Here is a 23,571-nt window from a genome sequence, read left to right as displayed (position 1 = left end):
TGCGGGTTTCTTGGATCCCCAAGGATGCCACTGGCATTGCATTCGTGGGGACAGCCGGGCGGGGGCGAGACCGAGAGCGTACGCCCGCACAATTAGGACCGGCGTCCGGCGAGTGTGGGACTTTGCCGGCCCCGTTGGCCGCCCGGGAAGGCAGGCCCTTGGAACACCTCGGCTCCCGCCAGCCCCGGGGCAGGAACCGCCGCCGGGGCAACGCCGTCTCAACACCTTCCTCTCGCCGCTCCTAACATGGCGGACCGACACCTGCGCCCCCCGGGAACTACGCGCCCCAGCATGCACCGCTTCCCGCCGCGCAGCATGCCGGGAGCCAGGAGCCCCACGCCTTCCAAGCGCAGGGCGCGGGGGGGCGCTCGTCCCGGGCCGGAAATGACCTGTGACCTCGCCGGAAGTTCTTGGTAGGCAGCTGGCCCGACACCGCGGGGGCCCTGCGAGCGGGGCGGAGGGAGCGGCGCTGACGAGTGAGTGGCAGTGGGGGCGGTGGGGGCTGGCTCCGCTGGGGCGAGGAGGCCCCGCCGTCGTCCGGGGGGGTGAGGCGGGCGGGAAATGGGGAAGGGGGAGCCCCCAGGGCCTGCCCCTCGGAGGGGAGCGGGCCTCGCCCTCCGCGCCGCGCTCGCCCCGCTCCCGGAGGGGGGTTGGGGGGGGCTGACTGGACAGGAGCCGGGCTGCGGAGCGGAGAGGCTTGGAGCGGTCGGGGGAGCGCGGGAAGCCGCCGAGGGGTGTGTGGAGGGGTGCGTTGCCAGGTCGGGGTCCCCCCGCCGGGATGGTGGCGAAGGGCGCGTTTCTCTCCTCTGCGTGCGGGAGTGAAGCGGTCTCCTTGAAATCCAGGCGCCGCCGGGAAAGGGGCTTTCCGGAACGGTGTTTTAATTAAATATCGCTCTTAAACTTTTTCCGCCACAAATGACGTCCGCCCTCTTCCCACGCCAGGCCCTAGAGAGAGGGGAAAAACTAAGGCCGAAAGAATTTAGGATGCACCCCCAGGGGTTGTTATACCAAGGTGAGAAGTGCTGGTTAAAGTGTGTTAGCTGTAATGGTCGACGAATATAAGCAAAACAGGGTTGACGGAAAAGGGTGATACGGTTACATGTAGTAAGAAAAATAAGCTTTCGGGTACCATGTGTTCCTCAGAGGTTGGTTCTGCTTTAGTATAAGGGAACCTGAGTAAATTCCTGATGTCTTGAAATATATGTGTGAAAAGGAAAAGGGGTGTTAAGTGGTTAACTCTGAGAGCCAGTTTAATCTGACAGTGTGTAATACTATGTGCAGAAACTGTATTAAAGATGTTTACTAGTGTAGATTGTGTGTTAAGCCTTGCACTGTAGGGACTTAGTCATAGGCCACTTGTTTACTTGGCTTCACTGAAGATCACTTGCAAAAGTTCAATTTGGAAGCAAGCCAGAAGAACATAGATAAATAAACAAGTGAGAGACCTTTAGGCTGAGAACCACTTTATACCCTTATTTCTGAATGATTCCTTCTGTGCTCTAATTTCCTCCTTTTGCTATACTAAGGACAAAAATGTTGGTAGAGAAATAATGTTTATTAACCGAAGGGTTGCTTAGAAGGGGAGTGAGTGTCAGTTTTTCTACAATACTTTGGCTACTATCTTTGCACATGTAGTGCACACCTTATACCTTGAGATCAGCCTTTTAATGTGTTTAAGTTATGTCAATAAAATTTTCACTAACATTTCCTATTAACCTTGAGAGCTTTAAGATAATCTTTAGAAACTTTCAGTACCGGAGCATTTAAATTTTTTCTTGTTGTACCAGAGAAGTCAGTTGAGATTTCTTTTTTTATACTAGAATGGGTGATGAACAGATTTAGGTAGTTTCATGTGGTCTTAATGTGAAGACTTAATATTGGTACAGTGAGGAGATCCAGTTGATTCTCTGAGGTACCTTCTTCTATCTCCTACCCTCATATTTCTTTTTCTGATACATTTGTGTTCATGCTTCTGTCCCTTATGCTTTCTGTGGGGACAAATTAATATCTTTCAAAACTGTACTTAGCTACAGATGTTGTACTGTGTTTTTGCAATTCTCGGTGTGTATTACAAGAAACCCTAAAGTTTTGCCATAAAAAGTATGGGTTTTGTCAGGTTAAAGGAATTTTGATGCATTTTGACAAGTTCTCTTGCATCTAGAAAGGTTCAGAATTTAATTATCTTCATTATGGGGTACTTTGCATAACAGTAGTTTTTGATGAATGCTTATAACAAGAGGGCAGAAATCCATGCCCTATAAAATTTTGCAGTATGATAGCAGCTTCTTTCTTCCTAATGGCAAGAGGTGTACAGTACAGGACTTTTACTTCATGTTAGGAAGAAAACAGTAACACACCCCTGCCCCTTTTCTAAAAAACAAAAAACCACTTTCTTGGGAACTAATGAAAAGGAAAGTTTCCTTAGATAGAAAAAGAACATCTCTTGTGTGAAATCGTTGATACTTCATGTACAGTATTCTACCTCATCTCCTGTTTATCTTAACTAGCGTTCACCTGTAGTATACCTTCCTGTCACACTTCAGTTTGCCCCTGAATATTTGAATTTCAGTGCTTGTGAGTATGGAATAATGAATCAGCTGATTTGGAAATCACGCCATAGCAGTTTTCCCTCATGTTTTTTCTAAATATGCTTCAATCCTTATTTACATTATTTTTTGATATGTACTGAACAACAAATACTAAGCTGAAGAGCGGTATTTTTAAACAAGTTAGTGTGTAGGATCAAGAATAGGACTAGAATTTAGGATTAAACAGTAGGAGGCTACTGTTTTAACACACAACAGCCTTTGTTTACTGATGAACTCTTACTATTATACAAATGACACCCAGAAAATGTCACATTTGGCTTCTAAACTAACCTAGGAATTGTGAAGGCATTTGTGTTATTTGCCCCACGTTTTCCAAAACCTGACAGCGTAGAATACAGAAATGTCACCAGCTGAAGCATACAAAAGCCGCGTGTGCGTTGCGCAGCTAATGCGTTGGAAGCCATTTGAGTTTCCGTAGACCAGACTCTGAGTTTTTAAAGGGTTTTCTGTGGGATCAAAGAATCTCAGTGCTTGAAATGTTTACGTAGATTTAATTTTCTTGTGCTAACCAGTGTAAAGCAATGGGGTTCTGGAATCCATATAGGGGTTGCATGTGTTCTGTTAAATTATCATCTGTCCTTCAAGTCTATTCCAGTCTCATCGACAAACAAGATACACAAGGAAATGATATTCTGGAAATTCTCGGAAGCTTGGGAGATGAGCACGCAGCTTTGAGAGTGAGATGGGAGGTTCATGGACATGCTTTGTTTTTTTCCTTGCATTTGATGCTCAAGAGAAGCAGGAAAGAGGTCCAACGGAACTCACTATACCATACTATTTCTTCTTAGAGTTGTAAGGAGGAGAATAAGATGTTTAAGTATGCTAACAAGAACACTTGCCTTGTGTGAGTTAGTTACCATGTTTTATGATACTTTGCTATAGTCTACCTCATAGCTGCAAATGTTCTAGCAACTTGTGAAAATTTTCAGTTCTCTAATATCTAATGAGAATTTTATGTTTTCTGCAGCAAGAGCTTCATTTTTAGACTGGTTGGAAAGTTTCTGTGCCAAATACACCCTGGTTTTAGTCGTATTGTATTCTCCCTCATTGACTAAAAAGTGGCATATCCTTTTTATGTAATCTTTCTCTCAATAAATGCAGGTTTTGCTCACCTTTTTTTTTTAAGGAGGCAAGGCAGGAAAACAATAATACCTAATATATGTGCTTTTATGAGATTAGGCATGGAAAGCTGACCTACCGAATTGGTAATGCCACATAAGCTTCTTGAAGGGGAAATGGAATTGCAAGTGTACTTCAACAAAAATTAGAGGTTCTTTGCAGGGAGTCTGAAATAGTCAGGTCAGAAATATATAATAAAAAAGGCAAATGTTTGAGTGTTCAGAAAACTTGGATTGTTCTCTTCCCTACTGCTGCATTGGTGTGGTCTTGGTGAAGTCAGACAGGGGCAGCTATAAAATGTGGAAAAGGCATTAATACATAGGTAGTTACCAGCCATCTTCAGAAATCTCACCATGTCTCTTTCTTCAAGTTGTCTTGGCAAATGTTGTCATTTATATTGTTTTCATTATACAGAAGGAAAATATAGTGACATGTTTTGCAATAAATACTGTATTGGAAAATACACTGTAAGAAAAGAAATCCTGGTAAGAGAACATACCAGGTCACTTGACCTTCCTGTTTCTAACCTGTTGTTTAATACTTAAAGGCACATGGTTGTCATTTTTAAAAAAACTATTTTTGTGCAGAAAATTTCCCTCCATGCTCCTTTTACTATATGCACAAGCGATAACAAGTCCCTGTATGTGGCAGGGATTTTTACATCCTTCATCTGTCTAATTTGTTTTCTATATGCATTTTTTTCTGCTTTGGGGGGATGTTAAATAACAAATCAAGATTTCTATCAAAAAGAAATAAATCAAATATTGCATGTTTTCTGTGCCAATTTTTCAGTGTATTTCTTCTGCTGTACCCATTTATTTTTCTGTAAACTTATGAACCAGACTGGAAAAAAAGGCTGTGGCTTGCACAAGATCATGTTAATATTGTCTCAGATAACTTCAGTGTAGTTGTTTGGAAGAAGATGCTTTTCACAAAATAATGATTTTGAACTGCAGTATGTTCTAATCTTCATAAAGTGTCACGACGCATTGAACGCTTCTTGATCCAGAAGAGGAACCAATAGATGCTAACAGGTTATTATTGCCTTTTTAGGTTTTTCACGTTTCCCGGCTCTCTTGATTTCCTTTCCTTCTCTCCTTTTTGTTGCATTGACTCTATGATTTTTCTGTGTTCTCTGCTGTCCATATTTTGTCAGGAGTAAATCTGTACTCCTAATAGTATTCACAATTACCTTTTTCGATTTTTTTTTTTTTCCTGAAAATGACACATTGTTCAATCAGAACAGAAACTGAGTGCAACCAAACTGTATCTCTTTCTTACGTGTCAAATGCATCATATAATGGAACGTATGATGTCTTTTTCTTAAAAAGCAGGTAGGCTTTCTGCATCTTTTATTTTTGGCAACAGAATGTTAGTTTTGTTCTATGTTGGGAACCAAACTTGGATTCTGGAATAGCAGTGTAAATTTTATTCTTTTTTTTTAGTTTTATGTTTGTTTGTTGGACTTAAACTAAGGAATAATGTTGGCATACTTCTCCCTCTTTGATGTTTGTCCTTTTAATGAATTGTTTCATTTATCTTCATTTGAGGGTGGGTTTTTTTTGTTAAGCTGAGTAAGCAAGACTAATTTTTCTTTTATACAGCAGGCTCTTTGGTCATATCATTAGCTCCTTTCCGTAGTTCTTGTAATTAGAACTTCTTTTTCTTGAAAACAGGAATTCAGAATCATGTGTGGTATTCCAGTCAAGTTGTTGCTCATGTGCAATAATGTTTGTATTTCCCTACCTCTATTGCAAAGAAGTTCTTGATGTGCATTTGCCTCTTCCCCCCGACCCTTTTTCCCCCCTACAGAGCTGCATCAGTTTATGGTTGACCACAGAATGACTATACTCCCAAATAACAAGCCCTGACTACATGAAAGAAGCTTGTATTGGTCCCTACGTGCAGGAATCTTGCATTTCATACGCTTTTATTTCATGTGGCTTCTAGTATGTAATTTTTCAAGACTGGTCACTTGTGTGCGTGATACTCTGTTCCCCTTTTGTTGCAGTGCTTTCCACTTCTGTCTCATCTAAACCTACCTATTCTTTTCTGGCAGCATTGTTAAAAAAAAAAAAGTTTGATATAATTTTTGGAGGAGCTAGTAGTTCTTTCCTAGTCCAATTGTTCCATGTTTGCAACATCATACTGTATTCTTGTAGAAAGTTTCTTTCTCATTTTAAGATTACTCTCTTACCACATTTGTTTAATCTCAGATGATTTACTGAGTTCAGATTGCATCTTGTTTGAGTTTTCTTTTTTTCAAGGAAATGACTGATTCGTTTCTTAGATACTGGATTAGTCCAGCATGTCCTAAATCTGCTAAAGGTTACTGCTTTTTTCTCCTGTTTTCCTTTTTAATACAACTGAATTCAGACCACCGAGCCTGATCATTTTTTTTCTTCTTGAAGTGTTAACTACTGTATTTTTTCTTCTCTCTAATCATATGATAGCACATTTCATTTGATTTTACCAAAATGCTCATTGCAGTTTTTTGGGATAGCTGTAATGTTTTGGTGTAGACATTTTTTCAGTTCCCCAGCTTCAATGTATTAGCACTCTCAAGTTATGCTTTTACCTTGGAAGGTGTTAATATATTTGCATTCCCACTAACTAGCTTGTCTTTATTCCTGTATGTAGTGGCATTATTTGTATTGGAAACCAAGGCGTATTTTTATCATCACTAGTACCTCCACAAAATGGTATCACTTCTTCTGTGTTTTAATTATTATTGTTTATAAATCATAAGCAGTTTCACTACTCTTTTGGAGCATAGGGAAGGTTTTTGTGGTTAGAGAAAGAGGTAGCACAAGTGATCCTCTTCTGTGAAGTAGAAGTAATAATGTAAGGTATCCGTTCAGTTCCTCAGCAACAGATACCCTCCAATAAGATGCTTGATTTCCATTTATGAAAACTATTGAAATACGGTGAAAGATCCCATCAGTTTTGTGCCACAGTTGTTCCAGCACCCAAATGTAATTTCCTTGGATGACTTCCTGGAATTATTGAAAATGGCAAAGGCATTTAACAGTTGATATTAAGGTATCTCTGTGACTGTGTACACAAATTAACTCCCAAACGGCATTCTTGAATGTGCCTTATATTCAGGAACGTTTCATCTGCAAGAGTACAGGTGAAGAAGTTCCTGATACCAGTGAGGAACGAGAATATTTTGTAAGACATTTCTGTAAAGTCAGGATAGTTTTCAAAGACAACAGCAATGTAAGTGGAGGATGCTTTTTGCTCAGTTCTCCACAGACAGCTAAAAACTACTGGTTATGCATGTGTAGTGTGATTATGTGTACATAACAAAGTGCCTTCTTGTGAAAGCTTGAGGAAACATTCAGACTATTTGATATTTGTAGTTATGAAAAAAGGGAGATGGAACAAATCAGCACCAAAGTGCTGTTGAGAAGTGAAGCTATCGGCAACAGCAAAGAGCTGCATCTTCTGAAGAGATGCAGAGATCTCTGTAAAACTTCCTCCAAATCTTGTAGCTCCCTCCTCAACTTGCTTACATTTTTTGCTAAGCTTTTACCAGAAACATAGGAGGGAGGGGATGGCGGGAAGTGGTTTCTGTTCTGTTTTTTCCCATCGCCTGCTCTGGGGTCCTTCTCTAGTGAGTAATCACAGTTCATGCCTCTGCTGTTGCTTGTTGCTTTTTGAAGCAACAACATGGATTGTCAGAATTCTTAACGGTCTGTTTGCTGCCCCCGACCCTGGATATCAGCTGGGAAACCACCCAGAATCACTGGTGCTGTTTTCCTGAACCTGTGGGCACACAACAGTAGTTCATTGATTGTACTGTGTTAATGTTTGGAGAGTAGCTGTTGACGTGAAAGGAATTTTAGGACAGCAGGTGGGTGGGTGGAATTTCTCTTCCAAAGTTTTCTTTTCCACAGCAGAGATGCAGTTCAGCGTGAAGAAATATATGTTGTATCTGAACATACCGGATTTGTTTTGCAAATAAATGCTTCCATTTATCTAACTCTTTGGATTCATTTTCATGGTGAAATACATCCGCAGCAAGCTGGATGTCAATTTATAAGCTATGGAAGCTCCTGGTTAACTTGCTGTATGAATACTTAGATTAAATGTCTGAAGTAGCTTATCTAGGTGACATTGGTGGCTGTATCAGGAACTGTCAATCTTCTGGGAAGGACAGGTTGGAGGCCAGGTATTTAGTGCACACTGATTAGACTGATCCCTGAGCCTTCTCTTCTCCAGTCTAAACAACCCCAGTTCTCTCAGCCTCTCCTCATATGACAGGTACGCCAATCCCTTGGTCATCTTTGTGGCCCTTTGCAGGACTCGGATCAGTCTGGCGTGTACTGGGGAGCCCAGAGCTGGACCCAGCACTCCAGATGCGTCCCACGAGTGCTGAGTGGAGGGGCAGGATCACCTGCCTCAACCTGCTGGCAACACTCCTAATACAGCCCAGGGTGCTGTTGGCCACCTTTGCTGCAAGGGCACATTGGTGGCTCATGTTCAACTTGGTGTCCACCACCACCCTGAGGTCTCTTTCTGCAAAGCTGCTTTCCAGCTGGTAGTGGTGCCTGGGGTAATTCTTCCCAAGGTGCAGGGGTTTGCATTTCCCTTTGATGAACCTCATAGGTTTCCTGTTGGCCCCTTTTTTCCAGCTTGTCAAGGTCCCTCTGAATGGCAGGACAACCACTCCTCTATTCACAGCACAGTGAACTGTTCTCTGACTTTTTTTTTTTTTTCCTGTAGACAAGCCGTTCAGTCTCTTAAGTGCCTTTTGCAGTGTGGCAAAACTTGCTTTCTTTACCTCCCTAATACCATTGCATGGATGGTGTCCGTAGTGATAAAAGTTGTAAGGCTCTTGACATAACTCTGGCTTTATAGTCAAGGGTCTTTAAAAAGCTTAGGGGAACAGCTTCTTTAAAAAGTAAGCTAAAATTTAGAGATTCTTGAATATGGTAGGGATCTCTGGACAGCAAAGATAAGTTTCAAAATGTAATGCTCATCAACATGGCATGCTGTGTATAGTCACATTCTTTTCTGAAGAGTGTTTATGATAACATAAAGGCTAGTAACTAAAGCTGACTTAAGAAATTGTACTACTGACTGAAAACATTGCCACTTGTGTTTTTTCAGACGCTCCTATTGCAAAAGCTGCTGTTGAAAAGAAATAATTTTTTTTATAAGAAGAGAATGGGTAAGTTCATCATCTTAGAGGGTTTTTTTTGTTTCCTATAATGTGAAACATTTTAACATTTTCTCTCTTACATCGGTAGAGGAGGTGGATTGTAAGACTTTAAATGTTGATCTTGTCACTGTTTTTCTTGTAGCCTCAAAAGTTAATGGAACTTCCTACAGATGTTTTTAGGAGGATTTTCTCAAGTGACTGCTCATTTGTCGAAAGACTTGTTCAGAGTGCATATATCTAACAGTAAATTTCACTTGCTTAATATGCATAGTGCTGAAAACATACATGCTAAAATAGGATGTCTTTAGGCTTTTATAGCACTAAACTTTTAGATAGTGGACAAGAAAATTTCACTATGTAGTGTTTTAAATGTTTGTTTGTTAACTAAGGTCAGCCTGTTGAATTCTGGCTAAGAGATCATATTAAGGACTGATTTCTGATAAATTACATTGTGTGTGTGTGATCTGACTGTCCGAAACTGAAGTATCTGCCTCTACAAATGACTGGTTAATGGAACATGATTGGACAGATTCTGGTTTTATCTGTACTTGTTCTGGATGTATTTTAGCATGTTTGGCACTGGCAGTACTTTATTAAAATTGGCAATAACTACATGGTAATTAAATTTTAACTTCAAATTCACAAAGCAACTTAATTGATTGGGGGAATGTTATATTTGCTATAACACTAGATACAATGCAAGGTACTTATTCTAATATAATTTCTATTCTTTTTTTTGTCAGAAGGAGAAACAACACTAACAATCAAATATCAAGTTTGTAGTCCATATCTGTTTTATCTTCTGTACTTCTGCATACGATCATGAGATACTAGCAGTATATTACTTTTCTAGAAGCATACACATCTCTTCTGTTATACTTTTCCAAGCTGGCAGAACTTCCAGGACTTTCAGTTTTAACTTTCTGTCAAGATCATTACTGTTCTGAAAATCAGATTTTATGTGCAGTGTCAAATTCAAGTATTTTTAGTGGAATTCTAGCAATACTTGTTATATTAGTCCCTTAGAAAATACAGTATTTGAAAGAAGGTGTTCACTTCCCAGTTTGAATTTGATAGGACTTGTATATTTAGTGGGGTGGGGGTCTTTTTACACCCACTTTTTCAAAAATATGTTAATATTACTGCAGTCTTTATTACTTAAGCGTTGGCAGGAACATATAAAGACCAACTACAGAGACAGTCTTAGTGTGGTGGTGTGCTATAATGCTGAGCACTCTACTGGCACAAAGTAGTCAGTGGTTCCTACCCCAGAGAGCGTGCTGCCTAAATACACAAGACAGGTGCAAGATGGGGAAACTGTTAAGACTCCACATAGTGAACAGTGCAGTGGTGGCAACAGTAATGTTGTTTTTTCAACTTTCAGAGATAGCATTGTTAGGAGAGAATAAATGAATGAACAAAAAGGGAAAGGAGATATGGGCTTCTAGAGAAACAAAGTAGAGAGCGGGTATATAGTGAGACAGAAGGGAGAAGGGAAAGAAAAAGCAGTGTCAAAACTGCTGTGGGGAGAATTTCCAAATTTCCTTTCCAATGTGCTTTTGCACTTTCCCTGTTTTCCACCAAAGGTCACAAAGCGGGTGTGCGCTAACGCTGTATGGTTCTGGGTCTGGCTGGGCAGTTGGGGAGGATGAAGCTTATTTCATGTCATTTTTTTCAGTACAGGAATACTGACTGCTTTTATTCTTACCTGTGCTTCAAAAAGCGTTTTTTTCCTTGCAGTCTGTATTTTTAAATATTAGATATGTATTTAGGTAACTTCTAGTAAGTGCTAGTATTATAAACATGGCAGTAGTCTTATGGAGGGAAGTGGTAGCATGTTCAATTCACTTGAGAATGTCTAAAGGAAAATTTCATCCCTATGTAGACTTCAGAAATCATGTCAGAATTTTGGTGATGGAGAAATGAGAGAGATGTTAATAAAAAAATTCCTAGTTTTGCAAAAATTCTTACTTTCAAACATATTGCTGAGCGCTTGAGAGAAGTCATCTTCAAATATGCAAAATGCTTCCGTCATTTCTGGTTGTATTGGGTTCTTCGGTCTGCAAACATAGTAATAGAAAAGACTGCAGCTTGCATTCTTAGTGATGTGAATCAGGCATTGTGTTCTGAAACTGTTAATCTGTTTTCCATTACAGATGGAGAAGAGAAAACATACGGTGGGTGTGAGGGCCCAGATGCTATGTATGTGAAGTTAATATCCTCCGATGGCCATGAGTTCATTGTAAAAAGAGAGCATGCATTAACATCAGGAACAATAAAAGCTATGTTGAGTGGACCAGGTAGGTACAAAAGATTTAGTACCTTCACATCCTTTGTTTTCACTTTTGGACAGTTTGAATTTATATCATGCAGTGAGTGAAAGTTGGAATAAATGATAACATTTCCAGATCCTGCCTAGTTCCTGTTTCCAGTGGAACAGTCCACCTCTGTGGGGTATTGTGCTACCAGACATATAATTGAACTCTGTCTGCTTTTGGACAGCTAGCGATCTTACGGTGTCATTACTACTAGTTTCCCATGGTACGAGAACTTGAGGCTATTGCATGACATGTGTAGCTGCCAAGTTCAAAACAAACAAGAGTCGGTAGTTCTTCATTGCCACCTCCACGGTGGAACTTCTAGTATTCTGTACTGTGTCTGGCTGGTACAGAGTTCATTTTCTTCATAGCAGGTCATATGGTTCTGTGGTTTAGATTTGAGACCAAAACAATGCCAATAACACACCAATGTTTTAGGCTATTGCTGAACAGTGTGTGCACAGTGGTCAGGCCTTTTCTGTTTCACACTCTTACCCCCACCCAATGAATAGACATGGGTGTATGCAAGAGGTTGGGAAGGGAACACAAGCAGGCAGATGACTCAAACTAACCAGAGAGATATTGCATGCCATATAATGTCATGCTCAGAAGTAAAAAGGGAGAGGAGGGGATTAGGGAGGTTAGCCATTTTTTGCTTGGGAACTGGCTGGACATGAGTCTACCCATGGGAGGTGGAGTGATTAGCTTTGCATCAATTGTTTTGTTTCCTTTCTCTTCTTCTGCTTGTCTTTTAGATTATTAAACAATTTTTTTTTTATCTCAACCCATGAGTTTTCTTGCTTCTACTCTTCCTTTCTTCTTCCCTTGTCCACTGCAGGGGGAAGTGAGCAAGTGGGTGCGTGGTGCTTAGGCGCCTACTGGGGTTTAGGCCACAACATGTTCACAAGATCCTATGGCAAGGAGTTCCTGAGCTTAGTGACGTTAGCTTAAGTTACAGAAGGGAAGGATCTCATGTGTTCCTAAATATATGAGACTACCTCTGGTTTAAGAAGTGTCTGAACTAATTCTTGAAGACCGAAAAGGCGGAAGGAAGAACAGGGAGAAGTTAACACGTGTGCTTTCCCTCTTCTGTACGCTCAGCCTGTACGTTTACCTTTGGCCACTTGTGTGGTGGGCAGTAGGTGATGTGGAGCTCTCCTCTGAATACAGTCATTCTTATATTTTCTTGTAGATTCTGTTGAGGGGGATTACTGCAGAGATCTATTTGCTTAATATGTTTTTAAATTACTTAGCAATAGTTGGGCAAACTGAGCAATTAAAGTTCTCAGCTTAATGTTCTGCTAAATGTCACTGTACTGGTTGCATTTGACAATATGTAGCAGGTCTGACCCACTCTGTGTCAGCGTCCCAGACATGTAAGAGGAAGCGTAGCTACAAGACCTGCTCTGAATTTGTTCCACAAACAATGTGAAGGAGTAAAAGGCGAAGTAGCGTGTTGAGAGGGCTAGAAAACTGACTCTGTAAAGGAGTCAGCATTCAAGAATATTTTTTATAAAAACTAGCAAGATAAATGGGTTTGCAAGGAAAAGTACTCTTGCTGTCTAGTTCAGTAGGTCATAATTTCACTGATGTGTAAGTGTTCTCTATTTCAGTACTGTGACATTGCCAATATGCTAATGTTTCTTCTGTTGCTTCCTACTGTTCCGGTACTAGAATTCAAGCCTGACTGGCTTCAGTGCATGCAGATACTTCTACACAAATGTGTGTAGACATTAGTAAATGACTGTGCTTTGTAGTTAGAAGGGGATTCCTATAGAAATAGTGGAAACCAAACATTGCTAGGTCTCCCATAAATATGGAGGAGTACATGTTAGTGTTTTACTGTCTTTCAGCTTAATGAGTTGAAAGTCCAGAGAGATGAGGAAAAGAGGGACAAAGATAACAGTAGAAAGGCTGTGGGACTAACCACAGGATGACTTCATATCATCCAACTTTCATGCTTATAGGCACTATAGAAAGCTAATTTCAAATGTACTTGTGTTTTGAGATTTGAGCTTTGGATAAATTCTTCAGTATGTAACAGTGAAACCTTCCTCCAGTACAGCTAGGTTTCCCAGTCCCTCCTACCTGCCTGTTTTCGCAGCTTATCAAGTTAATGCATCTTTGAGATTCTAACCCTCTGTCAAATCTGCCTGGAACTGACCAAGAAGTTCAAAGCTAGTGGGATCACAGAAGGGACCTGATAAGTGTGCATATGCAGATATGGAACATCTATAAACCATTTGTTTTCCTTGCATAAGACAGCTAGAAATTTGGATTGATACCTTTCTGGGTTTTTTTAAATGTTGTTACTGTGAGCTTTAGAGCTGAGCATGCTACAGTTTTAGAGCACCTATCAAGCAAGCATCAGAATTAAACCTAAATTTCTGGTGTAGTAGTTCAGAATATTGTTAATAGTCTGCAGCCAAAATAAACACTTTGTAATGCAGGGGACCTTAATATTCTTGAGGGTTGTGAATGCGGCAGATCCTGCTTTACACTGAAGAATCTAATACCCAGGAATATGGGACTTAGGGAAGTCTGTTTAGAATGTGCTGTATTAGTATGGTAAAGCATTTCATTTTGCAGTGAATTGAGATTCTGACTTTTGGCTTGGTGTTTTGTTTTTGTTTTTTTTTTCCTACAGGACAGTTTGCAGAAAATGAAACAAATGAGGTGAATTTTAGAGAGATCCCATCCCATGTCCTATCCAAAGTATGCATGTATTTCACCTACAAGGTCCGCTATACTAACAGCTCTACGGAGATTCCTGAATTCCCAATTGCACCTGAAATTGCACTGGAACTTCTGATGGCTGCAAACTTCTTAGATTGTTAAATAAAATAAATTATAATAAAAAATGTAAAACTTTTTTCAGTATTTAATACATGTAGTTCAGTTAGTAACTTTTTTCAGATAGCATGTTGCGTGTGTGCTGTTGAGAACTGTAAAGTTCACTGCAGAGGCAATTGCCTTCAGTCCTTTTGCATATAGCAATCATTCAGTTGAAGTTTGTTTTGCTGCTTACACAAATAAGGAACTTTTCACAAACTGAGACAAATAAACAGATATGCCAATTAGTAGATGGCTATGCCTTATCCTTTAGGTGTGGTAGAACTTTCTTTTAATACAATGACCATAGAAAATACTGGAGTTTAGTCTAATGCTCTCTAAAAGGTAATTATAGTTAAATACGAGTAGCTGTTTAGGGTTTCTAACTTTCTCTTATTGTTAAAGTTTCTAAACATCTGAACTTAATCTCCTTTGTAAGATAGCTGTCCTTTAGCATAGTTATACTAACTAGATTAGAAGTGCCCTCCCTAAGGTTTGTATACTGACAGCGATACTCCATTTAGGTTGAAAGTGGACTGTGTAGGAGAATGCTTAAGGCTTTTAATTTAAGTCATAGTATAGACATGCGTAAAGGTGTACTTGATACATTTTTCTTTTATAACCTAAATTTTCCCCGTTAGTAATTACAAATACTCAAGTCACTTTTATGTACAGTAAGACTGTGATCCTACTGACAGTGGCTTTTAAGGGGAAAAATTAACTGTTACAATCTGTGTATATTACCTTCTGTATAACATATAAAGTTATTCTTAATGTACTGTCACTTGACCTGATATGGATTTTATATGGTTTCAGTTATGGTTTATTTCCACTGTTGTGATTGGTTATGTAAAGTCTGTATTTAATCTTTAGGGTAGTAGTCATTTAAATTTTGTAACGTAGCAACTGAAAAGATAGCAGTTACCCTATCTTTTACCACTTCCTCGACCTCTCCCTTGTATCCCCAGATAAAGACCCTGAAACGTGGAGGTCTTTTATATTCGAAGGAAAGGGCATTAAGCAGATGTTTAAGGAGCTGTTTTATAAATTTCATAGGTATTTCCAATGTTTTTACAAATATTTTAGGGGAAAAGGATTGGCAAGCCACTGACATAATACTAGAGTGGAACACATCATCTCTTGGTAGTTCCTGCTGGTAGTTGCCTATACTACCAGTTCTTTGTTCAAAACAAGCTTCCATAAAGGAAAAAAAGAAATTAAACTTGAGACAAGCAGTTGCTTTTTGTTAACCTGCAGCCTGAAGACCCCTTCTGCCAAAATCATCTGTAAATGAGAATAAATCTAATGCATCATAAAAAATGATGCAAGAACAATGTAGTTAGCATTTCCAAAGGAGTTGCCACTGCTGCAGCTTTGTTTTGATCAAGAAGTGGTTGTGGTCTTTCATGGAAAAATCCCACCGACAGATGGTGGGACCTCTATTGATCTGTTAACTGATGGTGAATTTAGAGGGCTGAAACTCTCCTCTAAACCTGTTTGGCAACGTAAATACAACTTTGAAGAGATTTTTCTGGACAAAAACTAGTAACTTACATAGACTATGCAGTCTGCCCATGGAGGAGTTCACTTCTGACAAAATGAAATTTTACTCTGGGCTTGAACAACGCTTGATAGACAAGCTGACATTTGTCAATGTGTTGATAGATTAGCTGACATTTATTCACATCACATACTTTGGCACAATTTATTGTGTTTAATGTGGGGATGTCTACGACTAGATTGGTTTTGCACGATAAAGCTGAAGTGCATTGCAAGGTGATTGTCTGAAATCCTATGTTTAAGCACTCTGGTCAGTGCTGTTAGTAACTCATTTTCAAGAGCACTAAAAAGATAAACCAGAGATACCCTGTTATGCTGCTTTTGTTAGAGCCACTAGGAATACCCTAAAAGGTCAAGGAATACTGACATGGGTATTTTAGTCCCAACTACAATCCAGTCTGAGCGAGTCTGAAGTTCTTTGGCCATTTTTAATAGTCTTGAGGTTAATGACTGAAGTTAAAAATTATTCAGTTTAACATTGCATTACAAAGGATGTCATTTTTTTAAAAAGGTGTTTTTTCCTTCCCCCCCCCGCCTTTTTAAGCATTCCAAAACAATATCCTATTAAAATACATTGCATTTTATGATTCCGTACTTCAGCAGTAAGGTAAAATAGGTGGTTTAGTTCTGAATAATATTTTGTTGTTTTTTCTTCAGCTTAATGTATCATACAGTAGCTTTGAACACTCAGGAAATGCAGTAGTGTCTTAGAGCACACTATTTGCAAAACCACCGGCTGTTAAAACTAACCTGCAGATTTCTAAGGGGAAAGTGGGCAGAGGGAATTAGTGCAATTTCCGTGATAGTGACATGGGTATGCTATTATCAGACAATTGGAAACTTACCACGCTTAACCCCTGAGTTATAAATAAATTTCAAAATTGAAAATTTTTAAACCTGTGTTGCTGTTGATTTATGACTTCTCAGAGCACGTATTCATATGTAGAATCATAATTTTCATGGCTATGTGGTGAACAAATTGCTAATATAATTAGTATTTGGGTAATAGGTTGTGAAACCGCGTGCGTAAAATTAAAAAGGTTTTTTTCGTAGTTCTGAAGAGTTCCTTAAAGTGTTTAGATATCTTTGTGCTCCTCTGAATTACAAGTATGTGCAATTCTCGGAAACAACCAAGTACTAAAAAAGGATGGTATTCCTGAACAGCCTTGACGAGGATATTTTGAAGACTTCAGGTGTCCCACAATACTCCTTTTTACTTAGTAATCGAGTCCTGTATCTGATGCTTCAAATTTTAAACTGAACCACTGATTCAGTCATAAAAACTTCCAGATTCTTTACTAACTGTAAGCAATGAGAAAAGTCCCGCTGGGTTATGGGTTTTCATCATTTGAGTATGTATAAGCTGCTGAATAAGTCTCTGATGGTCTCCAACATGAAACAGTCCGTGCATCCGGAACGATCAGAACTCCATTCCACAAGATGTGAAATTCTGTTTTGGTTTTGAGGTTGAAGAAAGGAGGGTTCACCATCCAGCTTCACCATGCCATTATAGTCAACAGCTGCATTCAACACTATGTCTAAAAGGCATTTCTTAATTAACAGGAGTAAGTGTGGAAAATTGGTTGCTTCTGTCTGCATTTTACCACTGTATATCATATTTCACAGGTGTAAGTTGCAGGGGTGGCTGTTTGGTTTTTTCAGCCTTTCTTGTTTTTAACTCTTCCCATTGCAAGGCGTTTCCCAACACCTACCTAAATCTGTTGGTTTATGTGACAGCTAAACTGGACAAGGAAATTAGTGGGGCAGAAAAGTTAACTTTTCAGTCCATGTTTTGTGTCCCTAGTTTTATTTGTTAAGTCGCAAATGTTGCAGTATAATTGAAGCGAGTAAGAGCTACTGCAGAGTCAACAAAAGCACAATGTTAGTGTGTAGGTACTAGTGAGAAATAGCAGTTTTCCTAGCTGAAAACTAAGGGTGGAGGCTGTGGTGTAAACTTAATTTCAACAACTGAGAAAAATGGCAGGAACTCATTACTTTAAGATTGAGTGGATTTGGAAATTAAACTATTCTGCTGTGTTTTAAAGACAGACCAAAGCTTTGCAATTAGCAAAAAAGGCATTAGGTAGTTTTTTCCCATGGAAAAAAGTTCAACTTTGAAGGATTTTTTTGACAAATAATAAACAGGACTGGAGTTGGATTCCTTTTTAAATCTAGCTTATTAAGTGGCATTTTTATGAGAAGATACCAATGCTGTGAACTTGATGTGTTGCACAACGATTGGAAGAGCTAGAAGAGAGCCTGTAGTAGATTTTGTGATTACTACCAGTCACCTGTGAAGCTTGTTCGAGTGTCATGATCAGGGCAGCACAGAGAAGAGCGAGTTCTTATCAGTTCAAGTTTCAACAAGTGTAATGGGTCACGAAGTAAAGCTTTGAGTATGTTACATCTAAAACACAGGTTATGGTGCCATCTCTCTTCTATGGGAGAAAGGTCACTGAGATTAAAAAAAAAAGGGAAAAAAAGATATTTCTCTCTGTCATTGCCATGTTACTGTTTTATGTTTACAAAATACAGGATTTTCCTCCCACACCATGTGGGAGGAGAATCAGAGATGCAAGGTTGTGATTGTTCTTTTGACAAATGGAGTACTGCAACGTTTTATCCTATTGAACTTACATACTCGGACAGTTTTCAAGATGTTAATCGTGTAATGTTTTGTAGCCTCACTTGTCGAGGGTAGAATTGGAAAATTAAGTTAAAATTGCCCCTGAAATATGTGTTGTGTTTTAGATCAGTGAAAGTAAAAATACAGACATGGATTAATGCTACTCCTTATTTATTTTTTGCCAATTTCTTTCCTCAACTGGAAGTTACTTTGAAGTTAAAAACAAATACTGTTAATTCCTTTAATGTTATTTCAAATTTAAAACTACCTTTTTAGGTGAGAATTCATAGCCAAGGCTTTTCTTCCCAAGAAAAAAAAAAACTACTGGTATCCTATTTGCACTTAATAATAGAAAAACTTTATCTCCAAAATCACCACTACACAAAAACATAAGTAATACATAATTCATGTCTTAGGTTGCTATAAATTCTTGTTACTCTGTGTAGTAAAACAATGGGATACATGTTATGGAGGTTAAATCACTCTCACATAAATAGTTCTCAGTCTTGGTTGGTATCACCAAGCCTGAAAAGTATCTAGACTCTAAATACATTTGGCACAAAGGATTTAATTCCTGGTTTTATACAGGGAGAAACTTAGTGCATTACCATACCAAGCTGACATATAATGTTTTCCAGAAGTGACGCTCCATTTGAGTCAGAATTATTTGTGGCAAACTACTTGAAACATGTAAATGATACACCAATATTGCACCAACATTTAAGCTACTTTCACATTTGTCACAGAGCACTTAAATAATGAAAAATATTTGACTTGTAATAAGCAACTATGACTTAAAAAGAGAATTGTCTGAAAATATTTAGCTGAAATGGTCAAGTAACTGCTCATCCATTGTGTTTTCACAACATAGCTCCATTCCATGGTGGTCATATCCCATATGAAGTCTTCTTTTCCTGAGGGACATTAAATAAATGCAAAGTGACAGGCTTGGACCAGTGTCATCTTGGTGTACAAGCCTGCAAAATGAAATTCTGCAAGGTCTGTAAGTAGTGTGCAGGGTCTGGTGATGGCAGAATGCAGTCTGATGTGCACATCTGGAGGATTTGCTTCTCATCCCTCGGGAGCTGTGACAGCTTATTGCACAGCTGTATACGTTACCTGAGAAGTCTCTTCTGCAGCAATTTTATCTTGCTTCTAGACTAGGAAGACCAAACAGCTACTTAATTTTGAAATTTCCTTATCAGTATCTTCTTCATTGGTTATGAAGTCAGAGTCGCTTCTGTGTACTCCTAGTAACAAAATCAACTAGGTGTTCATACACCCCTTGGGCTTACCTGAGAAGCCTTCAGTTCACAGGTTAAAAAAAATACTAAATTATGGTTGTATTTCAATTTTAAAGGTATTTATTATCACTGAGCAGAGTCTGAACTCTTGTATTTGATAGACACAGTAATCACCCATCTCACATGGGCTCTGGTGTGGAAGAACTTTTAATAATTACATAACCTTGCACTTTTTAATGTTTTCATCTATTTCATTGAGTATACGTCCTACACAATCCTCATTATTTTAATTTTTTATAGCTTTTCTCTTCATGGTTATTTATCTTTACAGCATTTATAAGAGTTCGAGGATTACTGGTGCCAAAAAACATGGTTTGACAGTTACTACATATTGGTAATTATGGCTTATTACTAAAACAGGCAATTCCACTGCTTTCCCTGGCCACATGTCCTACTTCCCCTGCAGTAATTATGTGTGTCCACAACAACTGTGTGTCTACAGAATAGGAGAGATTCTTTTTTCTGATCTGATGGAAAATTACTTTGGTAGTCTTGCTCTGGGTAAGCTGAAAGCCACAGATCATGCAGCAACTGTAAAATTGTCAAATACTATACAAAAGAAGAAATGGAAGCACATGACAGCCGAGAACAGGATGACCCTCTTCTGCAGATGCTGCACTTGCAGCAGATCAGGAATAAGGTGAAACCTTTCCCTTAGCCTCCATTCATCCCTTTGAAAGTCCTGGGATGGAAGTAATAATGTGCTTGTTACTCTCCAGAATTAAGTAAGATAAAAATGGAACAAGCCATTGATGAACAAGCTACATTATCACTAAGGAATGAAACAACAATAAAATCTCAACAGGTCAAAGACATCTTGCAAATTCAGGATATTTTTCATTTTTAGCTATGTATGCATGTTCTTTTGTATTCTTGATATAATCTTGTCTTGGTTTGATTCTACATCTTTTACTTGCATGATGCAGACTGTGTTTCCTGCAGGTGCATGAAGCTTGTGTTTATCAGAAGATCTCTCTTCCACAGAGATTTTAAACTCAGTGCCCTTCCTGAAACTGGCAGGCAGGAGTGGAAGAAGTTAGAACAATTCCTCTGAGAGGTATGTTGTCCTCCACACTCATGAGATGCAGTCTCCTGGCACTGCAGATTATGGTTACTATGCCACTGGAGTAACAAGGGGAGGTTAATGTGAGGTACAGTTGACTTCTGAGTGAGAAGGAGATAAGATGGAAAGCCAAAAAACTACAGTGGACACAAGACAAAAGAAATCAAGCTCCTGTGTTGTTGTAGTGGCAGAAATTGTAAAGAAGCAGGCAGTGATAGTTCAGTATGTAGAAGAATGATATAGAAAAAAAAAAGAGAGAGGAAAAAAGTGTTTGAAAACATTATGGATAACAAAGGGAATGGAATATAAAACTATAGGGACCCTAATCAAGAAACATATTTGACCTTTGTGAAACTACCTAGATAGATCAGAAGATTACCTAATAAATGCAGTTTGAACATCAGTTGCATTTTTCCTGTAAATGTAAGGTAATGCAATCTCTGAAGAAAAGTGGATTAAGTGGATTTTTAGATCAAATTCATGAATATATACAGAAACCATTTTAGTAGGAGGTACAATTTTCATTATTTGGTCTACATGTTTTCGATATTTGAGTCATAATCATATAATTGATCAGATCAGTGCAAGATAGCTTCTGAAATAATGAAGATGACACATGAAATTCCTCTTACCCCTTAAGTTTTGAATATTTGGGACCTAGGACTCTGATTCTTGAAGTCTCTGGCAAAACCTAGGTTGACTGGTGCAGGATCAGGCTGCATTAGCCAAATACTAAAGCTTTCTTTTTTAAAAAACAAACAACTACTGCGTTGGCTATCTCTACACCTGCAACAGATTAGGAAGAGTTAACTGCAGAAGTGTTTTCTTCTATGTTTTGCTGAACACTGAAATAAACAGCAAATTACAATATAACCAACTCCTTGTGAAATCTACCTACTCTGGGATTTGGGGCCTTTCACTGCTGAGATTACTGAATAACTTATGAGCCACCACAAAATCAAGAATGGAACTGTACTTAAGGAAGAAAATCCTGATATTCATATAAATTCTCTCTGGGATTCTGCTAATAGTGTTTGTTTTCTTACTGTGCTTAAGGGACTGAATCCCCATGGTATTATGCACTGTATAAAAACACTTATTAAAAAGCACTCTCTGCAAGCCAGGTTACTGAGACATGGGGAAAGAAAAGAAACCACAGGGATAATTGTCCAGTTGCCCCTATTCCCATGACGACGAGGAGCTAAAAATGTTGCACATATATATTAGGCAATTGCATGACACTAAGAAACAAAGATGTGACAACAGTGATAAAAGATACCTTTGGTAGTCCTGTAAGAATAAATTCTACTCAAAGTGAATTTAAGGATTGGGGGGATTCTGGTCACGAGTTTCAGCTGCAGAGTAATGTTTTAGTTTCTTACATACCCAGTTAAGTTACGGTGGGAAGTAATACATTCGTGCTTTATGTGAAGGGCAAACTGCCCCTTGCTTTTCAGGCCTGCTGTCCTCAGGAATGGGATTTGCAGCATAAATTAAGTTATCCCAGTAAACAATATTTTAGTCCAAAATGTGGTAGGTGCCTTGTTTTTAACATTGCAAAGCTGTGTGATAGGAAAAAAGACTTCTCAAACACAAGGACAGTTAGAAGCTATGATTTTTTGCTAAGGTGGGTTTTTGTCCAGAGATAATTTTTCTTTATTACAAAGTAGAAGTCATATTTGTACTGATTACAGTTAGCTTAAGACTACAAAGCTGATCTTTCCATGCAAAACCAGCCTGCAGTCTATGAAGTGTGTTGGCATTCATAAGCTTATGTCTTTTCGTATCTCCTGACCTTGAACAGGGTTTTCTGGAACAGGGTTGAGAAACTGAATATAATGGATTGAAATCAGTTTTATCTCACTGTGATTACAACAACACAGATAGTCAATATGTCCATGTTTATAGCCGAACACATGTCCGTTGCTTAAACTTGATGTTCTTGCTATCTTTGTGGCATATGGCATTAAGAAATGTATTTTAGGATAAACATATGTTTGGATCATACGAAACAACAGCATCTAGTAAAACAGAAATAGCAACGTTCCACTTAATGCTCTAACAGCCTAAGTCAGTTCTGAAGAACTGCAGGAAAAAGAAACCTCTACCAGATCTAAATGTCTACTTAACACAATAAATCCTCTGCAACCTAAACAGTGTTGCAAAATCATATAGTACATAAATACTGACTTCCAGGGAAAACACACGCAGCCACACTCTTCTGACCTAAAGTGTTACTTAAATGAAGTCAGCAGAGCAACGCCAGCTTGCGCAGTGTCAGGAGCCCATAGTTTGTGACTGCAAATTGAGGTTGAATTTAGAGGACAAAAAGTATAGGATTCAGTTTACATCATAATACTTTTTCGATCCTTACTTTTGGTAGGTTAGTCTCCTTTCCTACTTAAAAATTGACACACGCTCAATTCTGTCATCAGCAAATTCCCACAAAGCCAAGAGGCTCACTCCCTTCTGTAGCTACCTCACAGGGTAAGGATACTGCTGCTGCCTTCCGTTCTTCCCTTGAAGCAAACCCCAGAAGTCTTGTATGCTCACTGTAACATTGGCAACACTGCTGATGCTGAATACAGGTTGGAAGCTGATGCTGTGTTGTGCTGGGTTTTTGTTTTCGTCCAGTAAGCCGTTTTCAAAGTTGAGGATGCATAAAAACATACCGGAAGGGAAACCTGGTAGGTAGAAGTAGTATCTTGCATCACACTAAATATGGGTAAAGAAAGCAGGCAGGCTTTCAGATGCACAACTCTTCTTTAGGTCTAAAATTAAAGCAGCAGATTTCAAAGGTAAATACTGAGAACAAATGCTCAATAATTTAATTGGATGTGTATCAGGCCGTCTCTGACGGAAAAATCAGGTGCTATTGGTGGAGCAGAAGTGACCTAAGGAGATTCTTTAACATCATCAGAAAGTGTGGGTATGAAGGGACAGAAAAAGGTACTCCAAAGTTTTTGGAAT

The 23,571-nt window shown here is 39.0% G+C and overlaps 1 protein-coding gene across 6 annotated transcripts; it reads left to right on the top strand.

Moving 5' to 3' along the window:
• The first annotated feature begins 412 nt into the window (after positions 1-412).
• Positions 413-14,296, top strand: ELOC (elongin C). Of its 6 annotated transcripts, none has more exons than XM_075728328.1 (4): positions 436-476; positions 8,847-8,907; positions 11,055-11,198; positions 13,864-14,296. In XM_075728328.1, the coding sequence occupies exons 2-4, from the start codon at positions 8,904-8,906 to the stop codon at positions 14,052-14,054; spliced, it is 339 nt and encodes a 112-aa protein (XP_075584443.1). In that variant the 5' UTR covers positions 436-476; positions 8,847-8,903; the 3' UTR covers positions 14,055-14,296. The 6 variants fall into 6 exon arrangements, with proteins under 6 accessions (XP_075584446.1, XP_075584443.1, XP_075584442.1 ...); XM_075728327.1 differs by lacking the exon at positions 8,847-8,907 and adding an exon at positions 943-1,012 and having other exon boundaries at positions 451-476; XM_075728329.1 differs by lacking the exon at positions 436-476 and adding an exon at positions 979-1,012.
• The last annotated feature ends 9,275 nt before the right edge of the window (positions 14,297-23,571 follow it).

The sequence above is a fragment of the Pelecanus crispus genome, chromosome 2 (genome assembly GCF_030463565.1).
Source record: "Pelecanus crispus isolate bPelCri1 chromosome 2, bPelCri1.pri, whole genome shotgun sequence".
NCBI lineage: Eukaryota > Metazoa > Chordata > Aves > Pelecaniformes > Pelecanidae > Pelecanus > Pelecanus crispus.
The sequence above is the reverse complement of the archived record's forward strand: the minus strand, read 5'-3'. Positions and strand labels throughout refer to the sequence as shown.

Bases quoted from the DNA above. Each gene is read 5' to 3' on its own strand.
- ELOC (XM_075728326.1), top strand. From the start codon at position 916: ATGACGTCCGCCCTCTTCCCACGCCAGGCCCTAGAGAGAGGGGAAAAA. The intron at 1,013-11,054 runs GTGAGAAGTGCT...TTTCCATTACAG, and splicing joins CCAGGGGTTGTTATACCAAG to ATGGAGAAGAGAAAACATAC. The intron at 11,199-13,863 runs GTAGGTACAAAA...TTTTTCCTACAG, and splicing joins AGCTATGTTGAGTGGACCAG to GACAGTTTGCAGAAAATGAA.